Source organism: Protopterus annectens, chromosome 8.part0 (genome assembly GCF_019279795.1).
Source record: "Protopterus annectens isolate FY-2018-M chromosome 8.part0, PAN1.0, whole genome shotgun sequence".
NCBI lineage: Eukaryota > Metazoa > Chordata > Ceratodontiformes > Protopteridae > Protopterus > Protopterus annectens.
The window spans coordinates 523,983,170-524,003,252 of record NC_056741.1 but is presented as its reverse complement, the minus strand read 5'-3'; the positions used below and the strand labels follow the sequence as shown (position 1 = coordinate 524,003,252).

Below are 20,083 nucleotides of genomic sequence, written 5' to 3'. Positions count from 1 at the left end.
ACTCATTTGGGGAAACCTTGCATACCTTAAGGGAACACTTCCACTGGGAAGGCCAAGAGTACTCAGATTCCAAGAAAAGGCTTAGGGATTTTCTCTTGCTACCTCAGCACAGGCCTCTGGCTATACCTCCTGTCTTGGACATATTAGATGATGTGTACTCGGAGGCCTGCCTTAACCTGGATTCTTTACCTCCTGCCCCAGTCAAGCCTGACAGGTACTACCGGGTTCCTGACTCGCACCAATTTCTATACAAAAGCCATGCGGCTGACCCAGAAACTATCTCACAGGGCCCCAAGGGAATTAAGGCCTCCACTGCTAAAAATCCATTACCTTCCGAGAGCGATTCCAGATCCTTAGAAAGGTGGGGGAAAAAGGTATATACCTCAGCCACCTTAACCATGAGGGCATTAAACTGCCAGTTCCATATGCTAAAGTACCAACAGTTTCTGTTATCACAATTGAGAAGTAAAATGTCACAACCTGAACAACCAGATTTGAAGGAGTTGCAGGATTTGATGCATAGTGCAGAACAAGTGGGTAAACATACCTTGCAATGTGGTTTTGATGCTCTAGAGGCCTCATGTAGAGCTGCTTTTACAGGATCAGTCATACGTAGACATGCCTGGCTCAAGGAACAAACCTTACCAGATCATGTCAAAGCTAAATTACTAGATGCCCCTCTACAAAAGGATGTATTATTTGGTGCTAATGCTGAGGAAGTATTAAAGAAAATGGAGGAAAAGGCTAAATCAATGCAAACAGTGAAAGATTTTCTACAGGTACAACCTCCACGTTTCAGTAGAAATTGGCCTTCCAAAAATTGGTCCTTTCCAGCCACGGACAGACCCCAAAGAGGTAGATACAGGCGCCCGAGGGGCAGAGGACAATCCCAAGGATCGTTTAGAGGCAGACAATGGCAAGCTCCTACACAAAGAGGTGGTGAGGATAGTTCGCAGCCATTCAGAAAGCAAGCCCAATGACTTTCCCCTTTGCATGCCAAGCAAGGCTCAAATGGCAGCACCCTTAGGCGGAAAACTGGCATTATTTTCAAAAAATTGGCATATTGTCACAAAAGACAAATGGATCCTGGACATTATAAACAGAGGCTACAGCTTCCATTTTCACACCCTTCCAAAAATGAGAGGCATGCCAAACCTGCCACACAATCAAAGGGCAGAGGCACAAAGACAAATTTCAGATCTCATGGACATGAAAGCTATTCAAGAGGTACCTACTCACGAACAAGGTCAAGGTTTTTATTCCAGACTATTGGAAGGGAAAAGATTGGAGACCTATTTTGGACCTATCCATCCTAAACACATTTTTACTCGTACCAAAATTCAAGATGCTCACTTTACAGCAGCTTCTTCCCATGCTGGGCAAGGAGTCTTGGCTGGTAACATTGGACCTCAAGGAGGCATACCTGCATGTCCCAATCAGACAAAATTGCAGAAGATACCTCAGATTTCTTGCAGGTTCAACCCATTATCAATTCTCTGCATTGCCCTTTGGCTTATCTACTGCGCCCAGAGTATTCACGAAATGCCTGGCATCAGTAATTGCCTACTGCAGACTTCAAGGGATACAAATATACCCCTATTTGGACGACTGCCTGATCCAAGCGGACAGCAAGCACATACTTCTGGAACATCTGGCTTATGTAATAATGTTGAATTCTCTGGGATACACAGTCAACAAAAAGAAATCAAGGCTAATACCCTCTCGGAAAATAATTTTCCTGGGTGCCAACTTGGACACAAACACCCAGATGGCCTACCTCACGCCAGAGAAGCAGGGGCAACTAGCTCAATACTTCAGAACACTAGCAATTTTCACCAGGCTGACTGCAAGGAAAATCCTGCAGGCTCTGGGATTCATGGCATCTTGCATCCTACTAATCCCATGTGCAAAGCTGCATATGAGGAAACTTCAATGGTACCTGAAAAACCTATGGTCTCAACACAGCCACAGTTTAGAAACAATAATACCACTAATTCCATGTCTTCAAAAGGAATTTCTGTGGTGGGCTCAAGCATGCCAAACAAACACAGGTTTCCCATTCAGCAAGCCTCAAGCAAATCAAGTCATCACAACAGACGCCTCGGACTACACCTGGGGGCGCACATGACAGATCGGTGCATTCAGGGCAAATGGTCCCAAAAAGAAAAGCACCTTCACATCAATCAAAAGGAAATGCTAGCAGTAATAAATGCTATTATAGCTTTCAAAGACCTTCTGCATCCAGGTCAACTATTGATAAGGACAGACAACACCACAGTAATGTGGTACATAAACAAACAGGGAGGAACCCATTCATACCCCCTATGCAGGCTGGCCATGTCACTTTGGAACATGGCTCTGGACTTACAAATCGAACTTCAAGCACAGTACTTGCCAGGCAAGGAAAACACGCTGGCAGACAACCTAAGCAGAAATATGACAGATCCACACGAATGGAAGTTGTATCCTCAAGTTTTTACAGAGATAATTCAAGCATGGGGAAGGCCAGACATTGATCTCTTTGCCTCCCACAAAAATCACCAATTGACAAAATTCTGCTCAAGGATTTTTCATCCAAAGGCCTGGAGAGTGGACGCTCTCTTTCAGTTGGACAACAATGACAGTTTATGCCTTCCCACCTCTTCCTCTGCTGCCCAAAGTTCTATTAAAAACCAGAGCAGACAGACCAAAGATGATTCTCATTGCTCCAGACTGGCCAAGACAACACTGGTACCCACTCCTGAGGAGCCTGACGCATTCCCCACCATGGACCCTGCCTCTAATGCCTCTTCTTCTGACTCAGCACAGCTTCAAAACTCTTCACAGTCAGCTGAAAACACTCAATCTGGCCTCATGGAAGATTCCTTAACATCACAACAGACCCTACTCTCCAAGGAGGTGCAGGATGTCATTTTGGAGGCCAGAAGGCCGTCTGCTAGAAAAGCTTACTCCGCAAAATGGAAACGGTTTTGTGCCTGGAATGAGAAAAAGGGCCAGAATCCTGGAAAACTGAATTTACCTCAAATATTACAGTATCTAGCTGAGCTGCTAAGCAGTGGACTTTCATTCTCCTCCATCAAAATCCATGCCTCAGCCATTTCTGCAGAATACAACACTGATCCACCTTTATTCTCTCACCCCCTCTTAAGACAGTTCCTCAGAGGGGCTAAGAATATAACACCCCCAAGGAAACAACCTATACCTGCTTGGGATCTCAATTTCATTCTAGAAAAGCTGACCTTGCCTCCTTTTGAGCCAGCTGCCTCAACAGATTTGCAATATTTGTCCTGGAAAACAGCTTTCCTTCTGGCTATTACCTCAGCTCGTAGGGTATCGGAACTGCAAGCCCTCATGGCTGTGCAGCTTTTTATCATCTTCCATCAGGACAGAGTTTCCTTATGAACCAACCCGTCCTTTATGCCAAAAGTGGTATCCAGGGTAGCTTTGAATCAGGCTATACACCTACCTACCTTTTATCCTAATCCTCAAAACAAAGGGGAGAGATTACTACATTCCTTGGACATCCACAGAACAAAGCCTTTCAGAAAATCAGAACAGCTCTTTGTGTCCTATGCTATAGGAGCTCAAGGGAAGCCAATTTCCAAACAGACAATCTCAAAATGGATAGCCCACTGCATACGCTTTTGTTATTCTTTTCATGGCAAAACTGTACCTACAGGCATCAGATCTCACTCCACAAGGGCCACGGCTACCTCTGCAGCTTTCCTCAGAGGAGTTCCTACCAAAGATATTTTGGAAGCAGCCACTTGGAGTTCTGTGCATACCTTCTCCAAACACTACCACCTTCCATTATACTCCAAATCTAGAGCAGGCTTTGCCACTGCAGTCTTGCAGGGCATCCTGGCTCCTTCTAGTTCCACCTAGTGCCTACCACCCCTTTCTTAGCTTTGGGATTCTACCCATCTGTTATGACTGCAGCTGTATGCACGATGAACATAGTACAGTTTTGTACCTACCATAAATGTAGATGTTCGAGTGCTAATACAGCTGCAGTCCAGGTTTCCTCCTCCTTCCCCTCTTGGGACAGGCCTATTGGCTAACACCTCCTCATACAACCTGATTGGGGTATTCATTTATGGTGTATTTGCTTGCACTACTGTATTTTGATTATATGGCATTGCTTTATTACACAAATTTATGTATTGCCTTCCTTCTGGGGGCACCTGACATCTGGGGCAAGAAAAACTGAAGAAAATGGCGTTGGCTGGTTCTTTTATACCCCCGTCGCACTGACGTCAGGGAAGAAGCGACGACAACCGACGCCGGACCTAGACTTTGGAATTCGGCCGACCGAGGACCCGCCTGACGGCAGGAGAACCCATCTGTTATGACTGTAGCTGTATTAGCACTCAAACATCTACATTTATGGTAGGTACAAAACTGTACTTTCCTGACCACTTTTAACACTGCAGGAAACATTAGCTTTGCTTCTGCTCTTTCCTTCCATATGCTGTATTCCTGTGCTTTCCCCTTGAATCATTTTTCTTGCATCCTAGCCAGTGACTGGTAATAACAGTCACTGAGTAGGATGCGGGCAAAATGATTGGTAAAAGCAGCAACTAATATCTCTATGCAATATGTACCTGACAAAGTTATTTTCCCATTTTCCAGGTGTCTCACAGTATTGCTCCATACCATGCCCTTTTTATGCCTGTAAATTGTCCACTTTCTCTAAAGTGGCTCTCTCTATTTATCGTTCAAGTCCTTCATTACCCCATTTTGTCAGCAAACAGCAGTTTTAATTAGACCTCACTTCTCTGCCTTATGGAAAACTGTTTGAGAGTCCTGTTTTCTGAGGCATACTGTTGAGCTCTACATTACCCTCTGTTGGTAGCACTTCACCATATGTAGGCTTTGCTCTTTTTAGTATAGTTCTGTCTTAACTGTGTAGTTATCTGTCCAGAGGTTTCATGTAATGCAGTCTGAAGAGTATATGTGTGCAGGTGTTGAAAAATCATGTCTGCCATTGTCAAGATTTGATATATGATGTTTTATCTTGTTTGCAGTACTTTATCTCAGTTTGTAATCTGAGGTTTTCATCACAGGAGGAGATGCAGAATCAGGTAAACACCAACCCGGAGAGGATGAACTCTGTAACCACTGCACTGCCTGTTGGCACCCCACAGTTTGTCATAACGCAAGGAGGAGTTGTGAATGTCTGCAGTCTTGTGACTTCTGCCAATACCAAAACAACCTCAGGTAAGGGCATGCCATCAATAATGGCAGTTACAGGCAGTATAAGATGCAACAAGTCATTCTGCATTGTGAATTAAAAATACTTAATGGCACAGTAGTTCATAACCATTTGTGAGAATTTCAGTATATTTTCAGACTTTTCTCACCTTTTGTCTCCCCCCTTTAAAAATAAGAACTTTTTTGTTTCCCCTTGAAGAACTTCATTCTCTTTCTCTTGTTGTTTCATCTCATTTCCATTTATTAATGTTTGCATACTCGAATGTTCTCGCATTCCCATTTTTCATTTTAGGTATAGGTATTAAATCTGATGTTATCTCCTTGGTGGGCATTAAGGGCTCATTTGCTCTCTTCCATTTCTGTGCTGTGGAGTTATTCTCCACAGGCATCTGCTGAAAAGGGGTATAGCTAAACCCAGTCTGACTTTCCCGGTAACTAAAGGCAAAATAAAATACAGTTGTTTTTCTCTGCAGCCGCCATGTTAAAAGGCTAATAATTTGTCCAGTAGCGGTCATTGTCACACTAATTGGGTAAGTGCATCTTACTTAAGTGGTCAATGGGTCTTTTGTAGTCAGATTAGTTAGGAAGGTGATGTAGTTAATACTTTGTAAAATTTGAGTTTGTCCACCTTCTTTGTGCCATCGTTTTCCTGCCCAGAATTTATTCTAGTAGTGTATTCCTTTAGGAAACATCATAGATCTACTGCTTCCTTGAGTTTTGAAGTAGAAGACAAGAAATTGCTATATATAGCCTAAATTCTTCCACATTCTTTGTTTCACCTTGCCATTTCAGAGTCTTGTTGATCCCCTGTTGTTGTTGTGTGTGTGTGTGTGTGTGTGTGTGTGTGTGTGTGTGTGTGTGTGTGTGTGTGTGTGTGTGTACTAGCTTGTAAGAAAGTGTAGAAAATGAAGGAAATCCTTCATAAAAGGGATATGTTATTGAAGGAAATTACATTCTTGTTTGACTTTGGAGCCATATAGCCTTCAAGTTCTGACTAGACTGACGTAAGTCATCATCTCACTTCCAAAAACTATGATGTAAAGTGTAAATTGCCAGCAATGCTGCCACCAAAATTGATATTTTGAAGTGTATACTGTGTAGCACCACCTTTATCAGTACTGATGTTGGAACCAACATAGGACCTACCCAAAAATTATTTTGGAGGTCAGAGGTAGATGACCTTGATATTATCATAGAGGAGCCTCTTCTTGACTCCTTGTGAAGGCTTGTGCCCTGTTACCTCAGAGGGTAGTACCCCAGGTCTGCACCCCACCCTTCATTGACTACATACACTGACTAAGGAAATTTAATAACAAAAAGGAGCAGTATTAATTTCCTTTTGTGGGCCAGCACATATCTAAGTTTATGTTGAATTGGAGCAGATTTTTAACAGTGCCATCAAAGGTCCGATTTAACTTGTTACAACTGGGTGAGGCTTGTCAGTGCTTCTGCAGTTGCATCCTTCTGACAGCTCTAGATTTCAAATATTGCTTGTTCATATTTGCATTAATAATTTTCAAAACCATGCTACATATAAACTATTCAATTTAATCTTAAAACTTACACAGTTGTAAACAGATGTGTTGATATTTGATCTCTGTCTAGTGCAGGTAAATAAATATTAAATGTTATGATGTTCTTCGTGTTTCACTGTTGCAGTCTATACATTTGGGTAATCCTGCTGGCAGGTTGCCCTCAGCTGCCTGAATTCCAAAGTCCTGTGTCCTGCGTCGGCTGCTGTCGCCCCTTCCCTGACGTCAAGTCGTCAGGGGTATAAAAGAAGCAGCCGGCACCATTTTCTTCAGTCTTTCTTGCCGTGCGGTGCCCAAAGCAGAAACAGTTCGCAAGTGCCGGTCGGCCGACTCCTGAGATGTTTGTGTTCGAGTTTCAGATCCATAGTCTTCAATAAAGCTAAGTACCCTGTTAGGGAAACTTTTTTCTTGCTCCAGACCGATGTCAGAAAAAGTAAATAATTGTATTTCTTGTGGAAAGCAAATACCTCATAAGGACTTTCATTCTTACTGTATTCCTTGCCTAGGCCCTGATTACGTTTCTGGTTGTCAGTTTTGTGCTAGATTTAACCAACTCACTATTAAGCATCGGTATGATTTTGCTTTAAACTATTTTGGACGCTGGTTTAATTATCCAGAAATGTCGTCGGATAGCCGTCCGACTACTGGAGTTCACAAAAAAACGCAAAGAAAAGGTGAGAGATAGACAACCGAGGCCCAAAACCGTCGACGAAGCTTCTCCTAAGCCAGTCGCCGGTTCTCAGTGAGGCACTTTCGCAGCCCCTGACACCCGCTACTTTAGAGTTGCAGGCCACTACCGGCACCCACATGGAGTCTGCCATGCCGCTGGAAACTCAAGGTATTGGAGCCTCGGATACTATTCCTTCAGATGGGTCCGGAGCCGCTGAGCAGGCACCTCCTTCTGAGGGTGTATTCAGACCTAAACATCTTTACAGCTTCAATGGCAAAGGTTAAAGCACCTTCTAAAGCAAAGAAACAAACTCAAGAGCCACGTGGACAGGCCTCTATGCCCAAAAGACAGATGCTCAAAATGGCAGAAGACTTGATTACCTTGATCAGGGGTTCCCATCCCCCACCTAAGAGGCCTAGGCAAGAGACTGACTATGAATATTCAGATCAGGTTTCTGTTTCTTCTGATCAGGAATATTCTCTTCCCCCCTATGAGGATTCTGATGCTGAAGAATCTATTCCTTCAGCTTCTCCTCCAGAGGACTATTCTTTTGGGGAAACCAGCCTTGCATATCATGAGGGAGCATTTCCACTGGGAGAGCCAAGATTTTTCAGAATCTAAAAAGAGGCTCAGGGATTTCCTTTTACTACCTCAACACAGGCCACTAGCCATTCCACCTGTGTTAGACATTGTAGATGATGTGTTTTCGGAGTCTAGTCTTACCCCTGACTCCTTACCTCCAGCTCCTGTTAAGCCTGACAGATATTACAGGGTTCCTGACTCCCATAAATTCCTTTTTAAAAACCCTGCTGCAGACCCAGAAACTATTTCACCGGGTCCCAAAGGAGTTAAGGCTTCCTCTGCAAAAAACCCTACCCCCTCTGACAGAGATTCTAGGGCACTGGATAGATAGGGAAAAAAGGTTTACACTTCCGCTACCTTGGCTATAAGGGCCTTAAACTGTCAGTTTCATATGCTGAAATATCAGCAACATGTCATGGCATTGCTTAAACAGAAAATGTTGTTAAATTCTGAATGTGCAGAAAACAAGGAAATGCAGGATTTATTGCATCCAGCTGAACAAGTTGGAAAGCATACTTTGCAATGTGGTTTTGATTCTTTGGAGGCCTCCTGCAGGGCCGCAGTTACGGGTTCTGTAATTAGGAGGCATGCTTGGTTAAAGGAACAAAATCTGCCTGATCATGTCAAAGTTAAATTATTAGATGCACCTTTACAGCATGATACTTTGTTTGGTGTTAAGGCAGAAGAGGTGTTAAAGAAAATGGAGGATAAAGCTAAATCTATGCAAACTGTCAAAGATTTTTTACAAGTACAGCCACCTAGGTTTAGTAGACACTGGCCAAGAAAGAATTGGTCCTTTCCTCTGTCAGACAGACCTCAAAGGGGCAGATCCAGACGCCCTTGAGGCAGATCCCAGGCGCAAGGTTCATACAGGTCAAAACAATGGGGTTGCTTCTACCTCCAAAGTTGGAGAAGACAAATCACAACCATACAGGAAACAGTCCCTATGACTTCCCCCTGCCTGCACCAAGCACTTATCTCCTGGCAGCACCCTTAGGGGGAAAATTAGCACTTTTTTCTCAAAATTGGCACATTATAACCCAGGACAAGTGGGTTCTAAATATCGTGTCACGAGGCTGCAAGTTCCATTTCCATACCCTGCCAAAGGCAAACGGCTGGCCAGATCTGCCAAAAAATCAATGGGCAGAGGCATAAATACAAGTTTCATTCCTCATGGACATGGGGGCCATTCAGCAAGTAACAGAGCAAGAGCAGGGACAAGGATTTTACTCGACTGTTCTTGGTACCCAGAAAGGACAAGGCCTGGAGGCCAATACTGGACCTATGTATTCTGAACACATTCCTGCATATACCAAAATTCAAGTTGTTGACTTTGCAGCAACTTCTGCCCATGCTGGCCAAGAACACTTGGCTTGTGACTTTAGACCTAAAAGAGGCATACCTGCATGTTCCAGTCAGACAGTTATGCAGAAGATACCTCAGATTCGAAGACTCCTTCTAAATCTAAAAAGACTACACTTCAGTCTCCTGTTCAAGCCCCTATGCCTAAGAAACAGATGCTCAAAATGGCTGAAGATTTGATTTCTCTTATCAGGGGTTCTCAGCCTCCTCCTGACAAAAGGCCTAGACAAGAGGAAGATTCTGTTTCCTCTGAGCAACTGTCTATTTCTTCGGATTCCTCTGAGGACCAAGACTATTCCTTCTCTCCTTATGAAGATTCTGATGCTGAGGACTCTATTCCCTCAGCTTCCCCTCCTGAAGACTACTCTTTTAGGGAAACTTTACACACTATGAGGGAACATTTTCACTGGGAAGGTCAGGATTACTCTGATTCCAAGAAAAGGCTCAAAGAGTTTCTTTTACTCCCCCAACACAGACCTCTAGCCATCCCACCTGTTTTGGACATTGTGGATGATGTCTATTTAGAATCCAGTTTCAACCCTGACTCTCTACCTCCTGCTCCGGCTAAGCCTGACAGATACTACAGAGTACTTGATTCCCACAAATTTCTTTACAAAAGCCCAGTAGCTGACCCAGAGACTATCTCCCAGGGTCCCAAGGGGGCTAAGGCTTCCATGGCCAAAAACCCAGTACCTTTTGAGAGGGACTCAAGAGCACTAGACAGGTGGGGGGAAAAGGTTTACACCTCAGCCACATTAGCTATGAGAGCACTAAATTGTCAATTTCATATGTTTAAGTATCAGCAGTTTCTGATCTCTCAGTTAAAACAAAAGATAACCTCCCTCCCTCAACAATCTGAATTGAAAGAAGTACAGGATTTGTTGCACGCCACCGAGCAGGTGGGCAAACATACCTTACAATGTGGGTTTGATTCTTTAGAGGCCTCCTGCAGAGCAGCTGTCACTGGATCAGTTATACATAGGCATGCCTGGTTAAAGGAACAAAGTCTGCCTGATCATGTTAAAGCAAAACTACTAGATGCTCCCTTACAGCAGGATGTTCTTTTTGGAGTTAAAGCAGAAGAAGTTTTAAAGAAAATGGAAGATGAGGCAAAATCAATGCAGACAGTCAAAGATTTCCTACAAGTACAACCCCCTCGCTTCAGCAGAAACTGGCCAACAAAAAATTGGTCCTTTCCAGCCACTGACAGACCTCAGAGGGGTAAATACAGGCGTCCAAGGGGCAGAGGACAACCGCAAGCCCAGTATAAACCTCGCCAATGGGGCACTCCAACCCAGAAGGGAGGAGAAGACAGGTCTCAACCCACCAGAAGGTAAACTCAGTGACTTGCACCTCAGGTGGCCAAACAAAGCTCTTTTGTCAGCCCCCTTGAGGGGAAAACTAGCACTTTTTGCAGACAACTGGCACATGGTCACAAAGGACAAATGGGTCCTAGACATAATTTTACGAGGATACAGATTTCACACCTTGCCAATGAAAAGAGGAATGCCAAACCTGCCACAAAATCAAAGGGCAGAGGCTCAAAAACAGATTACAGCTCTCATGGCCATGAGAGCCATTCAAGGGGTACCAACCCAAGAGCAAGGCCAAGGATTTTACTCAAGGCCCTTTCTAGTACCCAGAAAGGACAATGCTTGGAGACCAATTCTGGACCTTTCAATTCTAAACACTTACAAGTTCGCAAATTCAAGATGCTAACACTACAGCAGCTACTTCCCATGTTGGGCAAGGAAGCATGGCTGGTAACGTTGGACCTCAAGGAGGCGTACCTGCATGTCCCTATCAGACAAAGTTGCAGAAGATACCTCCGTTTCATTGCAGGTTCAACCCATTATCAATTCTCTGCACTGCCCTTTGGCTTATCTACTGCGCCCAGAGTTTTCACAAAATGCCTGGTACCAGTAATTGCATACTGCAGACAAAGAGGAATTCAAATATATCCATACCTGGACGACTGCCTCATCCAAGCAGAAAGAAAAGACATTCTCTTACATCATCTGGCTTTTGTGAAGCATCTACTAAATTGTCTGGGGTACACAGTAAACGAAAAGAAGTCAAAACTAGTACCCTCACAAAAAATGACATTCCTGGGTGCCAGCTTGGACACAACGGCCCAGAAGGCTTATCTTACACCAGACAAGCAATTACAACTGACTCAATATTTCAAGACAATGGCAACAAAGAACCAATTAACTGCAAGAAAAATTCTGTAGGCTTTGAGCTTCATGGCATCTTGCATTCTGATAATACCATTTGCAAAACTGCATATGAGGAAATTACAGTGGTACCTAAAAAGCGTATGGTCTCAACACAGCCACAGCTTGGACACAGTGATATCTCTCATTCCCTGCCTTCAACAGGAATTTCTATGGTGGTCACAGGCATGTCACCTCAACAAGGGTCAGCCTTTCACCTTGCCCCCAACCAGGCAAACTATCACAACAGATGCTTCAGACTATGTCTGGGGGGCACACATGGCAGGGCAATGCATTCAAGGCCTATGAACTGCAGAACAAAGAAAACTGCACATAAATCAAAAAGAGATGCTAGCTGTACAGAAAGCTCTGACAGCCTTCAAGGATCTACTACATCCAGGACAACTTGCAATAAAGACGGACAACACCACAGTAATGTGGTACATAAACAAACAAGGGGGCACACATTCCTACCCTCTTCGCAGGCAAGCAATAATCTTACGGAACACAGGTCTGGCCTACCAAGTCCAGTTGCAAGCTCAATTCCTGCCAGGACAGAAAAACACATTGGCAGACGACCTAAGCAGAAACATCAAAGATCCCCACGAGTGGAAACTAGACCCACAAATATTTACAATGATAACTCAAAAATGGGGCCTTCCAAATATAGACCTGTTTGCCAGTCCTCAAAACTACCAACTGACAAAATTTTGTACAAGGACATTCCACCATCAAGCTTGGAAAGTGGACCCTCTTTCCTTCAGTTGGAGAAACCTGACAGCATATGCCTTTCCTCCGTTACCTCTTCTCACAAAGGTTCTTTTGAAGGTCAAAAAGGAGAAATCTTGACTGATTCTCATAGCCCCAGACTGGCCACGCCAGCACTGGTACCCGCTATTGAAGAATATGGCTCACAGCCCACCATGGATATTGCCTCAAATACCTCATTTGCTCACGCAGCAAAACAAACAGATTCTACACAGCCAGCTCAAAACCTTAAACCTGGCTGCATGGCAAATCAATTAAACATCCAACCAGCCCCCCTTTCACAAGCAGTACTGGATGTTATTCTGGAAGCCAGGAGGCCAAGCACCAGGAAGGCTTACTCGGACAAATGGAAAAGGTTTTCTGCCTGGAACCAAGCTAAAGGCCAAGACACAACTCAGCCTCATATGCCTCACATTCTGCAGTATTTAGCTGAGATGTTGCACAAAGGACTTTCCTTCTCCTCAATTAAAATCCATGCTTCAGCTATTTCAGCTCACTACGACACAAATCCACCTTTATTTTCAAATCCTCTTCTAAGGCAGTTCCTCAGAGGGGCAAAAAAACATTAGACCACCTAGAAGAGCTCCTACACCAACATGGGACCTCAACTTTGTTCTGGAAAAACTAACGTTACCTCCCTTTGAACCAGCTTTTCTGCAGACCTTCAGTTCCTATCTTGGAAAACTGCCCTGCTCCTGGCAATAACTTCTGCTAGGAGAGTCTCAGAATTACAGGCACTTATGGCAGTGGAACCTTTCCTCATTTTTCATCAAGACAGAGTTTCTCTACGAACTAATCCTTCCTTCATGCTTAAGGTGGTTTCCAGTGTAGCTTTAAATCAAACCATCCACCTACCCACTTTCTTCCCCAATCCACAGAACAAAGGTGAGAGACTCCTGCATTCCTTGGACATTCACAGGCAGCTTCGTTACTACTTGGATAAAACTAAGGCTTTCAGAAAAACTGACCAGCTCTTTGTATCCTATGCTACAGCTTCTCAAGGGAGGGCTATATCCAAGCAAACCATTCCTAAATGAATATGCCATTGCATACGGTTCTGTTATACCCATCATGGGAAACCAGTTCCTCCTACCATTAGATCCCACTCTACCAGGGCAACAGCTACCTCTACAGCCTTTCTCAGGGAGGTTCCTACCAAGGAAATTTTAGAAGCTGCAACTTGGAGTTCTGTACACACCTTCACCAAACACTATCACTTACCTCTTTATTCTAAGTCCAGGGCGGGCTTCGCCACTGCAGTTCTGCAGGGCCTCATTGCCTCCACTAACCCTCTATGATACCTCCACCCTACCTTAGCTTTGGAACTCAACCCAAGTGTGATGACTGCAGCAGGGTAAGACGATGAACATAGTACAGTTTTGTACCTACCATAAATGTAGATGTTCGAGTGTTCACCCTGCTGCAGTCCAGGTTACCCTCCCTCCAACCCCTCTGATCTACTGGCTAAATCTCTGCTATGCCTTACTGATGTATTTACTTATAGCTGAAGGGATTTTGTGTTTGTACAGTGTTCACACCATTTGGTACTAATTTTGATCACTTTCTTGGGGGCACCTGACATCTGGGGCAAGAAAAACTGAAGAAAATTGCGTCGGTTGCAATATATGTACCCCTGGCGCACTGACGTCAGGGATGAGGCAACAGCAACCGACGTCGGACCAAGCCTTTGGAAATCCGGCCGACTGCAGGGACTGCCTGACGACAGGATAACCCAAGTGTGATGACTGCAGCAGGGTCAACACTCGAACATCTACATTTATGGTAGGTACAAAACTGTACTTATCTGCAAGAAAAATTCTGCAGGCTTTGGGCTTCATGGCATCCTGCATCCTACTAATTCCATATGCAAGACTGCATATGAGGAAACTTCAATGGTACCTAAAAAGTGTTTGGACTCAACATTGCCACAGCCTGGAAACTATGATTACTCTCATTCCCTGCCTGCAACAGGAGTTTCGATGGTGGACAAAGGCTTGTCACCAAAACAAGGGACAGCCATTCACATTACCCCCAGCCAGGCAGACCCTAACAACGGATGCATCAGATTATGTATGGGGGGCCTACATGGCAGGAAGATGCATTCAGGGCACATGGTCCTCAAGCCAGATGCATTTACATATCAATCAAAAAGAGATGCTAGATGTTCAAAATGCCCTGACAGCCTTCAAGGACCTAATTCATCCGGGACAACTACTGATAAAGACGGACAACACCACGGTCATGTGGTACATAAAAAAGCAGGGGGGCACATGTTCTTAACCCCTTTGCAGACTAGCCATGACTTTGTGGGACACAGCATTGACTTACCAAGTACATCTGCAGGCACAATTCCTGCCAGGAAGGAAAAATACTCTGGCAGACGAACTAAACAGAAACCTCATGGATCCCCACGAGTGGCAGCTGGATCCACAAGTGTTCAGCATGATAACAAGGAAATGGGGCTGCCCGGACATAGATCGAGTTGCCTCCCCTCACAACTACCAACTAAAAAGATTCTGCACAAGGACTTATCACAGACAAGCATGGAAAGTGGACGCCCTATCTTTCAGCTGGAAAAACCTATCAGTATATGCATTTCCCCCACTGCCTCTCCTCCCCAAGGTACTCCTAAAGATCAGACAGGAGAAGCCAAAGATGATACTAATTGCCCCAGACTGGCCCCGCCAGTTCTCTAATATCCAATACTAAGGAACTTGTCTCAATGCCCAGCTTGGACCTTACCTCAAATACCTCATCTATTGTCCCAGCAAAACAATCAGATCCTACATAGCCAACTCAGGACTTCAAACCTGGCAACATGGCGGATAATGTCATACAATGCACACCTCTCAGTAAAGCTGTGATGGATGTCATTTTGGAAGCCAGAAGGCCTAGTACGAAAATCTTATGCTGAAAAATGGATGAGATTCTGTGCTTGGAACCAGGGACAAGGAACTGATACAGCTGTGCCAGATATTCCCCAAATTTTGCAATACTTAACTGAGATGCTGGACAGAGGCGTATCTTTTTCATCTGTCAAAATTGATGCCTCTGCCATTTTGGCTCATTACAATACAGAGCCACCAATATTTTCTCATCCCTTATTAAAGCAGTACCTCAGAGGAGCCAAAAATTTAATGCCTCCAACGAGATCACCAGTGCCCGCATGGGACCTCAACTATGTCTTGGAAAAACTCACCCTGCCTCCTTTTGAGCCAGCTGCTACTGCTGATATAAAGTTTTTATCTTGGAAAACAGCTCTGCTCCTAGCAATAAATTCTGCAAGACGAGTTTCTGAGCTACAGGCACTCATGGCTGTGGAACCTTTTATAATTTTTTATCCAGACAGGGTCTCTCTGAGGACAAACCCAACATTTATGCCTAAGGTGGTGTCCGTTGTGGCTCTTAACCAAACTGTTCATCTGCCAACCTTTTATTCAAATCCACAGAACAAGGGGGAGAGAATTCTGCATTCTTTGGACGTACACAGACAGCTTAGATTCTGCTTTGACAGAACCAAAGCTTTCAGAAAGACAGAGCAATTACTAGTGACATATGCTGCAGGATCACAAGGAAAGGCTATCTCAAAGCAGACTATTTTAAAGTGGATAGGCCACTGCATTAGTTTCTGCTACTTACACCATGGCAAGCCAGTGCCTAAGGTCATTAGGCCACATTCAACCAGAGCTGCAGCCACTTCAGCAGCCTTTCTCAGCAGAGTACCAACCAAGGACATTTTAGAGGCTGCTACATGGAGTTCAGTGCACACCTTTACAAAGCACTATCATCTGACACTGTACTCTAAATCCAGGGCAGGCTTTTCCACTGCAGTTCTGCAGGGCCTCATAGCCACTCCTAATGCTGTTTAGCTCCAGCCTCCCAACCATAGCTTTGGGACTCTACCCAAATGTAATGACTGCAACAGTGAAACACGAAGGACATAGTACAGTTGTGTACACTTATCATAAATGTAGGTGTTCGAGTGTATTCACTGTTGCAGTCCAGGTTGCCCACCCGCCACCCCCCTTTCTTCTGATGGAACCTATCTTTTATTCTCTGATTTATACAACCTTTGTGGTGTATTTGCTGGTAGATGGAGGTAAAACTTATATTGGTGCATGTCATTTTATACATGTATACATTTTGGCTATCCTTTTAGGGGGCACTTGACATCTGGGGCAAGAAAAACTAAAGAAAATGGCATTGGCTGCTTTTTTTATAACCCTGATGACCTGACGTCAGGGAAGTGGTGACAGCAGCCGACGCAGGACCCAGGACTTTGGAATTCAGGCCGGCTAAGGGCAACCTGCCAGCAGGATTACCCAAATGTAATGACTGCAACAGTGAATACACTGGAACATCTACATTTATGGTAAGTGTTCACAACTATACTTTGTCCTATCTCGCATTCATTCTATGCTGGTTGGGTTCGGAACTGAGCATTGGTTCCGATTCGGCGTAATTAAAAAGCTCGAGAGCTTCCACTGGCTCAAGGCTATGCCCTATCCCATGATGCTCAGAAAAGATGACCCAGATCTCGTTTGCCACTCAAGCAGATCAGGTGACTTCTAACCTGGCTCTTGACTAAGCGATTTGTCTTCTTTATCTTTTCTGTATTTTTCTTTTATTTAGATAGTTGTTTCTTTAGCGTCAATAGTTTTGTCATTAATAGGGTAATAGTGTGATTCTTATGTAATTTCCCCTGGTTTTTGGTGTGTTGACCGTCGTCGTTTTTCTCGTCAGGCCTGTTGTGTTTCTTGTAAGCTCATTTTACTTGGAGAGCTTTTTATCCCCTTAGGTAGCTCGTTTAAGTTAGAATGCTCCTCACAGCCCGTTTAACTTAGAGGGCCACTCCCCTACCCCTCCCTTTTTCCCATTGTTTATGATGAGGAGAGTTTGTTTGAGTTGGAAGGCTTCTCTGTTTAGCACACTAGCTGTTTGTAAGGCTTTAAAGCTCTTTTCTCATTAAATAAGAAGTTAAAAAAAAAAATAAAAACTTGAATTGTTCTCGTAGACTAGTTTTTCTTGTGTGCATAGTCAATACTGTTAAGTTTCAGTTGTTGATACTGTAGTGTAGCATTGCTCTGATTTTGAAATTTGTAAGAAGTGTCAGAGAAGTCCGGTAAAAGGCTGCTTCTTTGGCTGCAGCATCGGAGCCTCCTAAAAACCTTGTGGCAAAAGAATCTGGCGTGGTACCAAGAGCTTTTGGTTCCGAAAAGTCTCCCTCTTCAGTTCCAGCTGTAACTACGGAGCTGCCAAGAGTTTCTTCTTAGGAGCCGGTCCCCAGTATTGGAACCGCTCACGTCTACATTAAGATCTCCACTCCTACAAAGAGCGAGATCACCATCTTTATCCTTTCAGTCCTCCAGGAGTTTATCAGATGATGATGTAGAGCGAGTGATGATGAGACTACTTCAAACACCGTTGCTGGCAAAAATTCTGTCGACTCCGACCCAAAAGGAACCAGAGCTGACAAGGACTTCTCCTCCTTCGGTTCCTCCTCCGACCTGGGGTTTCGGAGCCAGAGTACTTGGGCCCAGTCATAGTGGAATCATTGGAACAGAGACCTCCAACAGGGTTGTCTGTTCCGACATCTGCTCTGACTACCTCAGTTCTGTTGGAATCTGAGGAGTCTAGTGGCTGACGTTCTCCCGTTGGGTCCAGGGAGGGGAGTCGGATTTGACAGATGTCTGAGCCAATTTTACCTCTTGGGGCTTCAACGTCGTTGAGCTTGGCTCCTACATCAGCTTCGGAGCCAACCACTCTGCTCCCGGTCGGTCTTTCGGTTCTTCGGAGCCAGGGACCTCCTCTGCGCAGCGTGAGGGGTCTTTTGAGCTGATGGAGAGAGTGCTGTCACCTCAGACTGCTCCACTCTCTGTTTTAAGTACTCTTCATCCAAAAGCACCTCTGTCAGTCTCAGCACTATCACCCCCCCCCCCCAAGCGCAGAGACTTTAAGCCCCAGGAAGCCCCTGTGGGTGAGAGTATCTCTTCCAAAACTTCCCCCGAGTACCCCTCTGAGGAGGTCCCTCGGAAGAGATTGTGCAAGAGGAGGCACATAGACATCCCCGGATGATTCTATCACCTCAGACACTGACCAGGATGATTCAGAAGGGTCCCCATGATCGCCCTCTGAAGATGTCTCCTTTGCAAACATTTTGGAGATTCTTAAACAGAGGGGTGGCTGGAAGCCCAGCAATCCTTCTGAGGATGAGTCAGTATGCCTGGAAGCTTTTGCGTCTCGCCCTACCACCTCTTGGGTGTCTCCACCTTTTTGATCAATTGATGAATTTTATTGCTTGGAAGGCATGGGGCTGTCCAGATACAGTGGAGTCTGTTCTGAGGAGGCCTAATAAATTAATTAGAGCACCCACAGAAAAAGAATTTCTAACCAAAGTCGTCCCAGTAGGTGCTATGCTGGTGGCGGCGGCCACCAAGAAGGAGTGGTCAGAAACTTCCTTGCCTGTTCATCCACCGAATAGAGAGTCTCTGATAATGGACAGATATGGAAAGCGTATCTATTTTTCAGCTGCATTTATGCTTTGATCCCTGAATTACTTGACCCATTTTGCGAGACTACAAAGGGATCTCCTGAAAGAGCTAGGAGATACCCTTCAGGGTACTGTAGCATGCTGGGGTTTCAGATAGTTTCCTCTCAGCTCTCCACCCTAAACTCCATTGTTAACTCCTCCATGTGACTGATTTCATATGCAGCTGATGGAGCGAGCAGGGCAGCAGGTACAGGAATTTCCTTAAGGAGACATTCCTGGATGCGTCTGTGTAACTTTGCTGAACCCTTTGTCTTCCTTCACTAATGCCCCTTTTGATGTCTCGTCATTGTTCGGGCCCAAAGTTAGAGACCTTGACTAGGTGTGAACAGGAGGGAAAGACTATGTCTGCCGTAGAAGTCTGTTTTTCCATCCCCACTAGATCTTATCCCAAAGGTCGGAGGGGGGGGGGGATCTAGTTCCGCAAGTCCCAAAGAGTATTTCCTGATGTACTTGGTGACTCTTCCCCCAGGGGCAGAGGGGGGAAGTAACAATGGAAGATGCCAACCTCGTGGCAAAGGGGGTCCGCAGAACCAGGGTGACAGGGATTCTTTGTTTGGAAAGCCCTTTCAGCGCTTCTGGGTGAAGGCCTGCCTGTCTGTCTCTGGAGGGAGTCGGGGGACACTTATCATTATACCCAAATGCCTAGCTAGAAATCACACAAGAAAATTAGTACAAATGATCATATCCCGAGGTTATTACATACCCTTTTCCACTACCCCCTTTGGAGAAACAATCCGTCCCAGATATTCCACCCAGTCAGAGGGACTGTGCAACATTAGAGGTATACAAGTTGCTAGAAAAAGAGTCATCCAAAATGTCCCCGCAGACTAGTTTGGATCTGGAACTTACTCAAGGTTCTTTTTAGTTCCAAAAAAGACAGGGGACTGGAGCCCCATTTTGGAACTCAGTAGATTAAAGTCGTCCATCAAGAAATAAAAGATCGGGATGGTAACACTGCAATCACTATTTCCCTTTCTAGGGTAAGATGATTGGATGTGCTCAATAGATCTCCAGGATGCATACTATTACATAAAAATGGACAGGCGATCCAGGAGACACACTTTCGACTGGAAGCCAGTTATTACCAGTTTTGAGCCCTTCCCTTTGGTATCACTACAGCCCCCAGAGTGTTCACCAAATGCATGGCAGTGGTTATGGCTCACTTGAGGCGTCTAGGATTCCGTGTGTT

General features: G+C 44.7%; 1 protein-coding gene across 3 annotated transcripts in view; it reads left to right on the top strand.

Annotated features, from left to right (window-relative positions):
• Positions 1-20,083, top strand: part of GABPB2 (GA binding protein transcription factor subunit beta 2) — a 1,188,026-nt gene that overhangs the window by 651,878 nt on the left and 516,065 nt on the right. For 2 of the 3 annotated variants that reach the window (XM_044080023.1, XM_044080024.1), the window contains exon 5: positions 5,028-5,220. In XM_044080023.1, the coding sequence (XP_043935958.1) occupies positions 5,028-5,220 (193 nt within the window). The remainder of the gene's footprint in view (positions 1-5,027; positions 5,221-20,083) is intronic. The other variant, XM_044080025.1, reaches the window with a different exon arrangement.